Source organism: Caretta caretta, chromosome 8 (genome assembly GCF_965140235.1).
Source record: "Caretta caretta isolate rCarCar2 chromosome 8, rCarCar1.hap1, whole genome shotgun sequence".
NCBI lineage: Eukaryota > Metazoa > Chordata > Testudines > Cheloniidae > Caretta > Caretta caretta.
The window spans coordinates 81,779,640-81,794,213 of NC_134213.1; the positions used below are offsets into that span (position 1 = coordinate 81,779,640).

At 38.3% G+C, this 14,574-nt stretch overlaps 1 protein-coding gene across 24 annotated transcripts in view; it reads right to left on the reverse strand.

Annotated features, from left to right (window-relative positions):
• ADGRL2 (adhesion G protein-coupled receptor L2) overlaps window positions 1–14,574 on the reverse strand; it is a 492,078-nt gene that overhangs the window by 83,310 nt on the left and 394,194 nt on the right. For all 24 annotated transcript variants that reach the window (XM_048860984.2, XM_075131687.1, XM_075131690.1 and 21 more), the window contains one exon: window positions 11,042–11,255. In XM_048860984.2, the coding sequence (XP_048716941.1) occupies window positions 11,042–11,255 (214 nt within the window). The remainder of the gene's footprint in view (window positions 1–11,041; window positions 11,256–14,574) is intronic.

Here is a 14,574-nt window from a genome sequence, read left to right on the forward strand (position 1 = left end):
CTTGTTTTTCTTTCTTTTCTTCTCCTCCCAGCTAAATTCTCTTACTGTAATAATTCTTCTAAATTCTATAGCAGTAAATAACAGCATTATTAACACTGAAAGCTTTTTAGATGATGTCACTGCCAGCACTAATTTCATAACACTAAAAAGTTCTCATAATTCTACTTAAACATATTGTTCAGTTCACACTAATCTCTGTTAATTTAAGATCTACACTCACCCTATCAATACTCATCTTCATGTACTTTTTTTTTTTTAAACATGTCAATCCTGCTTACTAAGTGATATTCAACAGATTTCCTATAGCGCAATGAATCTTAACAGGCCACTTTTAATTGCTTCACACAGGAAACCACATTACTATTAATTCCACAGCAACGGTATAAAATAAAACCATTGCTTCTCAAGCTCGAGAGCAATTAGACCTCTCGGCTATTTGGCTAACTCTGCTTCATGATACCCAGTGCAGTTAATTATATTTTTTGATGTTAATAGTCTCTGGCAGTTTCAAGCATAACTCCTCTTTGATGAATATTTAAATTATATTTGAATAAAAAAAACCTTGGTTACATTTCCTATTCAGCAGTCATCATAGCTTAATAAAGGTCGCCTCAGCAAATGTTGAGATAAATTTCTATGTGAACACATGTATAAAAATCCTAAATCAATTTATCAGATAATTTAGCTGTTTTGACTAGTACTGTAGTGAATCTAACCAAACTGTTCATGGAAATATAAAAATAAACGGTCTTATTCTCTTATAGTGATATTTTATGACCCAAAAATTGCCTTAGCTATTTATAAACATGTTCTTTTTATCTATTAAATATATGAAAATATAAATTATCAATGAGAACATCTCAGGGCTGGACCAGAAAGTCACCAAGTGAACAGAAAGTATACAAATTATCTAAAATAATGAATGGAAAGCTAAAAATTCAATGCATTGGGGGTAAAATAAATGTTGTCTCAGCCAAGTTCTCACTGTCATTAATCCACCAAATAATGTGGCTAAATAACTTAATCATAACAATATGTATAGTAAGTGATACAATCTGCATAAGAGATTTTACATACATTAGTGAACTCACTACAGGAATGCTGGACGGGGCCCTAAATCTGTAATAAAGCGATAGAATCTGAAACATACTTCTCATATAATGTGTGCATACAATACTGCATATGAATATACTGCACAGAGTGATATAAAAATATGCCCCAAAACACATATACACCAATCTACCAAATAAAAACATACAGTGCTACAAGGAAAAAATTTGATCACAACTTTTGCTGGTGACAGGAAATAAAGACAGCTTAAATAAAAGATCCCATATTACAAAATAAAATATCTATAAGCAGTTAAATAATGTATCCCAATTTAATTTTAAGTCAAATTCATTCTTACTGAAGTTTCCCAAATAGGTAGCCTATTCTAATAAGTTTAGGAAAAGTTGTTACTTTCGCAGACTGTCCATTTCTTAAGACAATTACAATGCCAGAGATCAATCTTCAAATCGCATGCTGCAGAAAACAACTACAGAACACATCACAAAGTGAATAAATTTACACTGATAGTTGTCTCACTTCACCCGACTGTTTTTCAGACTTAATAAACTGAGGCTTTTTGTATCTAGACTGTTAAAAGATACTGTGAGAGAATGATCTGAACCATTACAGCTATACAAATATTGTTCTTTCTTAAATGAATAAACCAAGCTTACCAGTTTTTAATTTAAAATTAATGGTAGCAAAAATGAACACTGTCAAGTAAGGTTTTTTATCATCCCATGGCCATGACTGCTTTTTCCTCTACTAATGCAGCATATTCAGTGGACTAAAGATTTTGGTGTGGCTCATAAATATTCAGTGCTATACCACTCTATGATGAATAGCTTCATTCATAAAAAAGAGATTGTGCACTTGGGTCATTGTATGGCTTCTGTTTTTTTCCTTTTACCTGAGTCATAATTCACTATTGAGCCTCATACACAGAAGAAAAGCAAAATCCACAGAGCCACACAGCATTGGCTATGGTCAGAAACCCAATTTAAGTATGAGGAGCCCTTTAACATCCACTTGAATAAATATACTCATGTGGGTGACTGTTTACAGCATCAGGGCTTATGACTGTACATCTGCTTTTATGTGAGCAGTTTTTAAATAGCAGTCTAAAAGGGACTGGATGGTTTTGATAAACGTATGGTAAAGAAGTTGTGAAGAAGTTATCAGCAATCTAGTACTGAACACCAATGACATGCCAAAGCAAAATACAGACCGTATATTTTATACTCTGTCATTTACAATGGCAGCTTTGATGCACGTGCAATCAGGGCAGTAGTCATCCAAATTGATATCTGATATACAGTGATCAAAATTACTACTTTTTGGATATAAAAATGAGAGCAAATATCCAAACTACCCAGGGAACAGAAACAGAAAAACGCAGGTTACATCATACTATGAGACACGTTGCACTACTGAATATCTTTAACAAAGGCAGCCCTCATCTACAAAAGGAATAGCTACAGTATTCATATAAAAGCACAAACAGCAGCAAGGGTCTGAGGAGTCCTTGTCTATGCCTGACAGATCCCCAAAAGAGAGATGCTTCATCCTCAACAATGCAACACCTTCTACAGATGAGGAGTTGACTATGAAGTGTTGCCCATTATAATAGTTTTAAACTACATTAAGGAATGTAGTTTTGAAGCCAGGCTACACCTGGTCACAGAATCAAGCCTGAGACCTGTCAGAGGGAGTTAGGTTGAGATGCTCTAAAATGGTTTACTCTGGCAGAACATTCAATATGCGAACCTGGTTCTGAAACCAGTTTTGCGTTCCACTGGTGCAGACAGGGCTTAAGAAGCTGAAGTGTTTCATTCCGATGAGATTAATCAACAGGAATTGGCGAATGAAACTCCCTCCATCTAAGACTGGAGTCCAGGGAAAGATTTATTTCATTTCAATTAGAAAGAACCTGGCTTGTTTTCACTTGAAAGGAGATAATCTGATATGCCACTGTTTCTTTTGTAGACCTGACAAGCAAGGAACATATAGCAGCACTTGCAGGATGTGTCTTCTGAGTGGAAGGGTATTTAATTTTTTTCTTTCAATGATATATCACACACACTGATATGTGGAATGTAAAAAATCATTGCATTGTTAGGAAAAGATTGAACATCTCTCTTTCCCGCTCTCTCTTTCCTCTGCAAATGAGTTACCATTTTCCATCATATTTGTGTGCTATCTTGCAGAGGAAGGGTAATATGCATGAAGGTAGTAAAACAATAATTGTATTAAAGAATTTCTTCCTTTAGCACAGCTTTTGTGTCCCCTATTCTCCTACTTTTCTGTAGTAACATTTTATAAAGAAGGATTTTTGAAAGAGGGGAAGGTCCCTAATTTGACCTGTACCTTATGTACATCTACTCTTCTTATCTGTCACCTGGAAAACAAACCCATAGGATTCTTTGTGCATTTTTCTAAAACAAATTTCAGTGCTGTTAAATAAACAAAATACAATCACAGCTATCTAGCACTCATAAGGAGAAAAACAGTGTAACGGACACAAAGCTCAGGAAGTTTCAACCCAAAGTTTCCTACAATTTGTCCTTATTTAAAGATTTCCCCACAGACATCAGGATATCCATGGAGGACCAGGGCATCTGCATGGAGGCATACAATCTACACTACTCCCTGGCTCCTCAGCATCAGTGGCTTTTCATCTGGCTTTCTCTTGCTCCATCCAAACCCTCTTCACCACAACAGTACAGCCACTTACTTGTAGGCAGGGCTTCCAAAAGTTGTGTGAGAGGGAAAGAGATGGCTCTGGGGCTCATTCCCATTTCCTCTTATAAAAACTACATCTTTCAAGTGGTATTTCCACAATTTCCCCACCTTCTGTGGAACTTTACTGAGGATACAATCAATGTTTTTTTCAGAGTAAGGAAACTAGCTCTCTCTTGTGACAATTATTTAGTTAAATGCTAGAATCCACTCTTTTTTAAAGAACACTCTCCGGCTATGTCTACACGGCCTCTCAGTTCAGACTATGGGGGTGTGAATCGCAGCACGCACGAACGTACTGCATAGTAACTCTTCTGTGGGGTTTCTACTGGAGCGAACTAAAAAGTACCCAGTTCACATTAACATAGTCCTCTTTGAAAGAAGACTTCGATAACATGAACTTTACTAGATACCTCTTACTTTGGGCCAACAGCATCCACGAGGAGTGAGTTACTTTGCAGCATGCTAGTGCACACTTCAACTCACACCTTTGCTGTGTGAACTGCGGGGCTGTGTAGGCAAGCCCTTAGTTTATTTTGTGTTAGTTTCCCAACACACATTTGCAAGTGAGTCACATATAATTTACTTGCACACATTTATTAGTAGACTCACTGAAATGTTATTTTAAGAAAAATAATTTTATCTAAACTTCTTTCATTTACAAAGGTATTCCAGTGTGGGCTAATTGTTGTATATGTGTATGTGTTCGCATGTGTTTTTAAGAGTGAAAAAGGTCACCCAGAGAGCACATTTAGCTAAGGATGATACAACTTTCTCTGCCTGATGTTTTTTGGGGAGGGGGATTGCATACTTTTCTGAATCATTATGAAGATAAACCAAATTGGCACAGATTCTTATTAATGGCACAGTCCATTTACACCACTCTGGCAATATAAAGGAATGATAGGTGAAATTAAATGGAATTTACTTTAAGGCCCGTTTACATTGCCAGAGTTGTGTATGGGGTGTCTTAGTGTAAATGAGAGTCTGGCCCAGGGAGTCCAATATTATTAACAAAGGAAACTCTCACTTTTTTGTTGCAGTTCAAAAATAATCTGGATATCTTTTCTATTACGACTTTTTAAAAAATGGACAGGCTATTATGGTTGTGTGATAAATACCCTTTCATTTGGTGCATTCCCAAGTTGCAACGTTCGTACAGTTTTCTGATCATTTGTTATTTTTTCTTCTTTCAAAGACCTTCATGGCACAATACAGTCCAGATCGTAGAATATCAGGGTTGGTAGGGACCTCAGGAGGTCACATAGTCCAACCCCCTGCTCAAAGCAGGACCAATCCCCAACTAAATCATCCCAGCCAGGGATTTGTCAAGCCTGACCTTTAAAACTTCAAAGGAAGGAGATTCCATCACCTCCCTAGGTAACGCATTCCAGTGCTTCACCACCCTCCTAGTGAAAAAGTTTTTCCTAATATCCAACCTAAACCTCCCCCCCTGCAACTTGAGACCATTACTCCTTGTTCTGTCATCTGCTACCACTGAGAGCAGTCTAGATCCATCCTCTTTGGAACCCCCTTTCAGGTAGCTGAAAGCAGCTATCAAATCCCCCCTCATTCTTCTCTTCCACAGACTAAACAATCCCAGTTCCCTCAGCCTCTCCTCATAACTCATGTGTTCCAGTCCCCTAATAATTTTTGTTGCCCTCCGCCGGACGTTTTCCAATTTTTCCACATCCTTCTTGTAGTGTGGGGCCCAAAACTGGACACAGTACTCCAGATGAGGCCTCAACAATGTAAAATAGAGGGGAACGATCACGTCCCTTGATCTGTTGACAATGCCCCTACTTACACAGCCCAAAATGCCATTGGCCTTCTTGGCAACAAGGGCACACTGCTGACTCATATCCAGCTTCTCATCCACTGTAACCCCTAGGTCCTTTTCTGCAGAACTGCTGCCTAGCCATTTGGTCCCTAGTCTGTAGCCGTGCATGGGATTCTTCCATCCTAAGTGCAGGACTCTGCACTTGTCCTCGTTGAACCTCATCAGATTTCTTTTGGCCCAATCCTCTAATTTGTCTTGGTCCCTCTGTATCCTAACCCTACCCTTCAGCGTATACCTTTCCTCCCAGTTTAGTGTCATCTGCAAACTTGCTGAGGGTGCGATCCACACCATCCTCCAGATCATTAATGAAGATATTGAACAAAACCGGCCCCAGGACCGACCCTTGGGGCACTCCGCTTGATACCGGCTGCCAACTAGACATGGAGCCATTGATCACTACCCATTGAGCCCTACAGATCTCATCTTCAAAGATCCATGCAGCTCTTTGTAGAATAAAGATGTTATAACCTTTATTATTAAGGACACTGCATTTGATTTAGAAAGCTAGTGTTACTTTTGCTGTCCATTAATACTTTTTAGGCACTCAAACATTGTTTTTTTGCCTTTTTAAATGAACTATCAGTTCTGTGTGATCCAGAGTCATATGACAAATTTTCTTTTAAGCCCATTAGTTTCATTTCATATTAGTTCTACCACGTCACAAAATGGTTAAATGACTTAGATCAAGTCAGTTGTAGAGATCGGCCTGGAGCCCAGAGGTCCTGACTGGCAGCTTTCTTCTAACCACTCACCAATGCAGAAATTTTACCTCCTCGACGATCCAAAATTTTGAAGAAAGCCATGTGGTTCTTGGAATATGCATGCCAACAGAAAGTGAACCACTTGTATTATATTGGCACCACACAAATCTCTGTTATTAATATTCATCAGGGTTTTGCTTAGTGCTTGTATGTATCATCTTCTAGGAATTCTGTTTTAAAATATATGTGGGAAAATTCACATCGACTGTCTAATATTATCCAGAAAGAATTACCAAACATAAAAGGCTTATTTTGTTGTATTCTATCCATACTTGGAAACAAAGTGCCCTCAGCATCCAGAAAAATGTGGCTCTCCTAGCAACCACACACATTTGAATGTTATTTGGCTTATTATAGAATGTCTCATTTTAAAACATATATACATATATATACACAAATATTTTAAATGTTATTATTTAAAGTTATAAAAACTGAAAAAGCACGCAGAAGCCATAAAATCTTCAGTGCCTGCCTCAACAGAAATTGGTAGTGATCATCTTCAGTTTCTCAGTGTCTGTAAAGCTAGGCTTTGAAGTTGACACTGCAGGCAGAAAGTCTTCATAGGTGAACAGGCAGTTTGAAAATAACTCAGACAAACCATGTTCATTCTTCTAACACTGGCTTCTAAGTGGATTTTTTTTTAAAAGTTAATTTTCAAGCCACCAATTTGTCTACAAAGAACAATATTAGCTAGTAATGTCAACTTCAAAGTCTCACAAGAGTTACTGGCTACAGCTGCACTCAGGACTCCTCACAAGCAAGGAAGTTCTTGTCCTCAGGCTCCTTATGTGTCTAACCTTTTTATTTCATTTTTTTTTAAAGTAAAGAAAAAAATATGGGAAAAATAGTAAATTTCTCCCTAGGGGAGGTATTGTATAGTTAATAAGTATCAACTCATCCAGATTGTTTTTACACATAAAAATCCCACATGGCTTGAAACTATTGCTAGGCGATTATACTGCTCATTCACTAACACATATTTTAGAAACAATGTTACATTACGGAAAAAAAAAAAAAAAAAAGAAAGGAACAAACAGCTAACACATAACTATATGAAACTGACCAAACCTAGAACTGTGGGAAATACAGTTCCTACCACACCTCCACACCCCACCCTGGGAACCCCATCAGGTTTTGAGTGTGTGTGTAGGGCTGAGAGCATGGGAGGAAGGGAAGTGCTGCCAGGTTTTGCCTCCCTTTTTTAAGCTAATTTTTTGAACTTCTATTTACATGAACATACTGAAACTGACTGCTCAACCACAAACCTCATTTGGAACCATAAGTACTCACTCAGGCAGCAGCAGAGACCACACACGCACACAGAGAGCAAATATTGTGTTAAATGTAAACTACTAAAAAAATAAAGAGAAAGTTTTTTAAAAATTGACAAGATAAGGAAACTGTTTCTGTGCTTGTTTCATCTAAATTAAGATGACCAAAAGTTGCATTTTTCTTTTGCATAGTAAAATTTCAAAGCTGTATGAAGCCAATGTTCAGTTATAAACTTTTGAATGAATAACCATAACATTTAGTTCAGGGTTACAAACATTTCAGAATCACCAACAACCTCCATTCCCAAGATATTCATAACTCTGAGGTTCTACCGTAACATATATGTGAAAGATTTTATACTATAGTCACTGGGATCTAATTTCAATCCGTGAATAAAAAATACTTTAAGTTAAAAGCAAAGTGATGAGAACATCAATGTTCTAAGATAGGCCTATTAGGAAAAAAATAAGAAAGTTAAGAACTACCAAGAAACATAGAGAAGAAAAGAAACAAGTAAGTGGAAAGAGATGACCATGTCCAGTGGGTAGTATCAACTAACACTGGATGCTGAAGGAGATGGTGGATCTGTAAATTTTAAGAGAGATTTGGTTTGCCAGAATCTACAAGCTTCTAGAAAGTGGGCATGGCTTCTGATATCACAGTTCTCTACTAAATTGGTTAGCTCATCTTATTTTTCAATCTTAAGTTTTCATTAGGGTGTTTCTTAGGTTTGTAGTGAATGCTAAAGCTGCTGAGCAATACTGCAAACACATGGGTAGCATTTAGTAATTACTAAACATCACTCTATGAATTTATATGACTTGCCAAAAAATTGAAGGCAGCAGTAAGTAACTGAGTAGACTGAAGTAATAATGGAAACAGATCATTCTTCTGAAGTAAAAAGAAAACATTGTCAGGAGCTCTTAAGTAGTGAGATGGAAAGGATTAGTACTCATCTCAAAAAGCACCAAATAATGCTTTCTTCGTGAGCAAATGTACAAATGAATTAAGCTTTTTTCTACTGAGAGAGCAGTACACTGATGAGTCTGATGATCCTCTATACCATTGCTGTTATTGAAATACAGCTGCAATAAAAACAAGTGCCTGTTTCAGGACATATAACACCTCTTCAAAATACATTTTATTCAGGACCAGCATCAATTCACCCCCCAAAATAACTAAGATCAATCACTGGTTATGGTATGATAAACAAATGAAAGATAAAGACTTCAAATACTTGATAAGAAAGTTGCAACCTTCTTTTTATATAGAACAAATTGAGAGCAATGTTAAGAAAATATTGGAAGACAGAAGGAAAGTGCATTCCTACTAAATGTCATTGAGTCTCTGAAAAAGAAAACCATAAAACATTAAACTCAAAAAGTCTAGAAATTTCTGCCAAGAAACTAGAGAAAAGTGTGACACATGGTCTTGGCCATTTGCTTAGATAACAAAAAGAGAATTTTAAAAAACTGAAAAAGATTAAAACTTCTCAGATGCAAATAATCTAAACCTCTGACATATGAAGCACACGATTTTTTCCAGTTGAGATATAAAGTAACACCTAGCCCAGTTCTGCAGATCATGAAAATTCAAAAATACTTCTGCAACCACCATAAGCTTCATGCGCACTGATGGAAAAACTAACGTCCTAGCTTCCTAATGACACTCTGGTGAAACTCTTATGAAGCCTGCTTGTTTATATTTGCATCCAACTGCCACAATCCTGAAACATGTGCTGAGCATAAAGAAGACTTTGATCAAAACACAACATGTGTTTTACACAACAAGGAACTCTACAGAGAAGCACTACACTTACAAAGCAACTGAAAGTGGTTTCGAAGGGACTTGACAGATGACGCTCAGGCTGATGACACTGCTGCTGCAGTCTCAGTGGAAATCTGGCTTGATCTATTTAACAACAATGAACTAGAACCACAAAAAGACAATCCAAACTGATTCAGAGAAGTTCTGGAACCTTTCGATTAACTTGGCCAGGATTAGCTACAGAGTCCTTCCACTACTGACCGCAAACACAAAAGCCATCAGTTGAAACATAATCTCAAATTCCTTAATACCCTTCTAGCATTTAAAATTGAAGATCGAGATTGCTACCCTAATTCTATGTCTATGAAGGCTGTTGTTACAGTTAGTAACATCAAAATGGTTGAAAAGAATGGAAATAAAACTCTGGAAAAACTTCATAATAGGCTAGGTACTGAAATACAAAATAAATTGGTGAATGTGTATTGGTATAGAAGGGAGGATAAAGAGTATCATAGTAGACTGGAGACACGATTATTGCTTTTAGGCTTTACTTACAGAAAACATGCCTTTTTATAGCATAAGAAAATATAATTAATGAAAAAAGCATAGAAGAAATACTATTCACTTGACTTCATAAATCTCAGAGGTTTACTGTTTCTCTCCACCTTTTTTTAGCCCCCCCCGAGAATAATGAGGGGTGGGGGTTTTTTGAAGTGGGGAAAACCATCAATCTTCACCAATTCCCACTCATTTGTCTGTTAAAATGAGACTATTTGAAAAGACATGATTTTTTGCATTTTATAACAAAAACGGACAAAGCTAATCATATGAAGATATCACTTGAGCACTTACAAGGGAGTTTTTTTTCCAGAAGGTCTCTATCCAGTCTCTGATGATGACAGGATGGTAAACATGCCCATGAACAATCTACACTAGTACTTCCACAATTGTTAGCACTGGCTGATCTACACAAATATTAGGCCATGGCAGGAGAATTTCTGTAAATCTTCAGTGCAGATGCAATTTCTGTGAAGCTTTTTTACAGTGAGTCCCTTTTATTGGTGCTACATCTCATACCCTGAAACTAACAGGGCGACTTGCTGAACGCTGGAGTGATAGTAATAACTGCTGAGCAAGACAGTCAGAAAGCAGTTTTGTCCTCTAAGAGGACAATGCTTACACCCTTTCCAAAGAACTGACCTGACTGTACAGTTGTTTTAGTTTGATATGTTTTGTAGGTGAGCAGAGGGTCAGCTATTGATTGTATTGATAGCATTTAGAAACTGCTTAAACATGCAGCAGCCATTTGAATACTTTTTGAGTACAGTTTGACCTCCTGAAAGACGAGGATACAGTGACACTTCAAAGAAGTGAAATGTTTCATTCTCCTTGCAATCACCTGCCTGATTTCTCACTTTTATCACAGAGACTATAAAAGGAACTCAGAAAGATTTGCTGGTAGCTAGCTTCAATTTCGTTGTAATATTACTAGATAAAAATTAGAAGGATATTTGAATAATTTTTCCATAAGAGAAAATGTAAATCAGTACATATACAATGAGTAAATTAATCGTGCGGTACACTTTTGGAAAAACAGTAAATGCATTTTTACCTTTGTGTCATAATTTTATAGGCATCTGGGAGGAAGCATTCTGTGTTTTCCATCTGGAAAGGGTCGGCATCACAAATCTTGTCATCTGTCCGTCCATAATTAGCACTCTCTATCATAATAACATCACTTCCTGGACACCGAAGGTCAATGGAGTAGCCCTCACAAGACAGTTCCCTCCTAACTAAACCAAATGGTAATGCTGCTCGGCTGAAACCTTTAAAAAAAAAATAAAAAAGGAATCAAATTAGAACAATGAGAAAAAACTGACAAAAGGAAAACACTTTCTGGCATATGCATGGATGTTACACTTTCTGTCCCATGCTCAAGGAGAGGAAAATAACACAAGCCATTACAGATGTTTTTTATCACATTCACAGAACATAGCTTTTGGAATTGTAATCATATTAGCCTAATTACAAAACATCTTTAAAAATATCTGAATGTTTTCCAAAGATCTAAATTCACATTGAATTGGTCCAGGGTCTGCCTTTTACAGGCAGTGTGCAAGATAAATACAGTAATGAGGTATTGCCAGGCATAAGAGAAAATCACAGAGTGAAGAAATGTTTTCAGAATTTCAAAATCATCTGGTGGTTTCTTCTGGATTCCGCACATTCCGAGCTTTAATTTAAAAAAATATTACAAAGTTAAGTTTTCAGCCCTTTACACTGAAAAGCTACTGTTTTTACAGTGTAAATCAATGTGCTGCTGCTTTTTTATTGCACATTTGCAGAAAACTGAGCTAAACAACAGGGGAGAATTCTTCTCACAACCAACTCACATAACTGCCAAGTTTTCAGAGGCAGGACCTTAGGGTGGAGGCTGGCAGCTCACGATCCTCCATGTAATAACCTCACGACCCCCTGAGGGGTCCCGACCCCCATTTTGAGAACCCCTGGAGTAGATGAAGAAGTTGATTCGGTGGGAGTTCCAGTAAGGGGAAGTGCTTGGTGCAGCTGAGTGTGTAGTGGGCAGTGGCAAAGGCAACTGATTGGGTGAGACTGCCAGCGTCAGGGAGCCAGCTGCAGCGAGGTCAGTCTACTATCAACACTGGGGCACAGCTGAGGCTGATTGACTGCAAGTACTGATTGGTGAACGGATGGAGCTAAACTACTACTTGACCCAGCAGCAGCCAGCACAACACATCCCACACTGCAACTGTGCTTGATCCTGCTTCCTGCTCCCATGTCTGCTCCAGCCCAGCCTGCTCTTGTGCCTACTCCTGCTTGCTTCCAGCCCATGCCTGCTCCTGCCTTTATCCATCCTGGACACCCTTGGCTCTGACCCCCGGCTCTGCTTCTCGACCATGTCTCTGGCTCACCCTGGGCTTGGGCATTTGGCTTCTGACCTCTGACTCTGACCCAAGATGGGGGGGGGGGCCCCGTGCTGGCGCTGTGTGCTTGGGGCAACTGGCTGAGTGGTGAGGGGGGTGCCTGACTGGAGCAGTGGGTGTGCATTTGGTGATAGGACGGAGGTGTGGCCTCAGGTGTGGGTTCCCTGGTGATAATGGTCTTTGGGATGGCAAGAGGGCCTTATGATTAGCACCTTGCCAGGCAGCTACTTTGCCCCCTATCTAGCTACTCAGATCCCAGCCTGACAAGCAGTCTGTAAGAGTGAGGAGCAGGCAGAGATGATGAGAGTCACAGCTAAACAATGTGAGGGAAAAGCATTGCCTCAATCTCGGTTCTCACCCTTTGTACCTCTCCTCTCTCTTTGAAATGCAGCTTTTCCTTTCCCAGGGATGTTCCATGTCCCAAAGGTGGCCCCCATGACATTTTAGCGTACCTACCTATGCCATTTTGCATAAACTAATAGCACATTACTTGAGTAAGAGCACTTATGAATAAGTATGTAAGTAATTTCTGCAGAAGTGTGCTGAAAAGTTCCTGCATCCAATCAGGAAAATTCACCCCCTTTCCTCCCCAAAACATCCTTCATTAATTTGGGGAAATCCTTGTTTTTACCCCAAAAAAAAAAAAATCTGAAATCTTCTTCTGTCTGAGAGAATTCCTTAAAGCAAATCATTCCATTGAGAGTTTTGAAGTAACATGCAATTGTCTGGGCACCAAAACCTAGGACTAGCTAATTCAATGGGAAACCTTTTGTCCTTTACATCAGTTCTTTATGCAGTCAATGTAGAGTGCTAGCATAAAGTAGCTATATTCTGCTATACCAGGGGTTCTCGAACTGGGAATCGGGACCCCTCAACTTATTACATGGGGGGTCATGAGCTGTCAGCCTCCACCCCAAACCCCGCTTTGCCTCCAGCATTTATAATGGTTAAATATATTAAAAAGTGTTTTTAATTTATAAGGTGGGTTGCACTCAGAGTCATGCTATGTGAAAGGGGTCATCAGTATAAAAGTTTGAGAACCACTGTGCTATACATACAAGATTTGACATAGACCAGATTGCTTTGTCTCCCTGACACAAAATTTGAACCCGTCATCATATTAAATTGTGTGATACGTTAGATGATGTGATAAGACTAAATAACAACTTCTTTAAAAAAGTAGATACTTTTCAACAGCACCAGAGATTTTTTTCCCCCCAGCGTTCTTGTAAAACTAGTAACACACTTTAGCACTGTTATAGTTAAGATTCCATAAAGATTTCTGGCATACACTAAAGGGTTAGGTATTTCAATATTTACCCATCTTTGGTACTCTATACATTTAAAAACAAACATTTCTCTCCCTTCCATAAGCAAAACATTTGGAATACTATACACATACAGTCATTATTACACACATACAGTCATTATGTGTTCAGAAAGATTTTTGGTTCATACATTTATTACACACATGCAACACAGCATGTGAACCATTTGGTATAGTCTACTTTAAATACGGCATATTACCGGGGTGACCAAATAGGTGGAGGAAGAGAGACAGCGTAAGGGGCTCTGAGAGCCGCACTTCCACTATAAAAGAGACGCGGTTTGGCCACCACTGGTATATTGTATTAATATGATCGGCATAATTATTATTTATTTACAGGAGTTCTCACACTGTGTTATGTGTTTTCCAACCAAACACAAAGAATGCCCAGTTTCTGCACCATAGAGTTTATAATAAATACATTGTAACAATAATACATAGCTAAAATTAAAATGAAGACAAACAGACAAAGAGCAGGTGGTGTAGCATGTGCCATTTTGGGGCGTTTGGATGGGGCTATGAAAGAGAATATTCTCAAGTCACATACATACTGGTTTCTTATAATCATGGTACCAGAAGTATGTCTTTAGAAGGGAATCAAAAGCAGAAAAAGTAGTGGCTTTGTGGATCTTTGTGGAAGAGTGTTCTGTGCAGAATGGAAGAGAGCACAGAGATGACTGGGGGCAAACTGGAGGATAGTGGAGTAACTGGAGGAGCAGAAGAGAAAAGAGGTGACAAAAAGGACAAGGCCAAATAAGTACAGATGGGCAGAATTATGTGGAGCTTTAAAGGAAAGGACAATAATATTGAATATGATGAGGTGGAGAAGGAGAAGCCAATGGAAAGATTTCTTTAAATCTTTAAAAAAAGAAA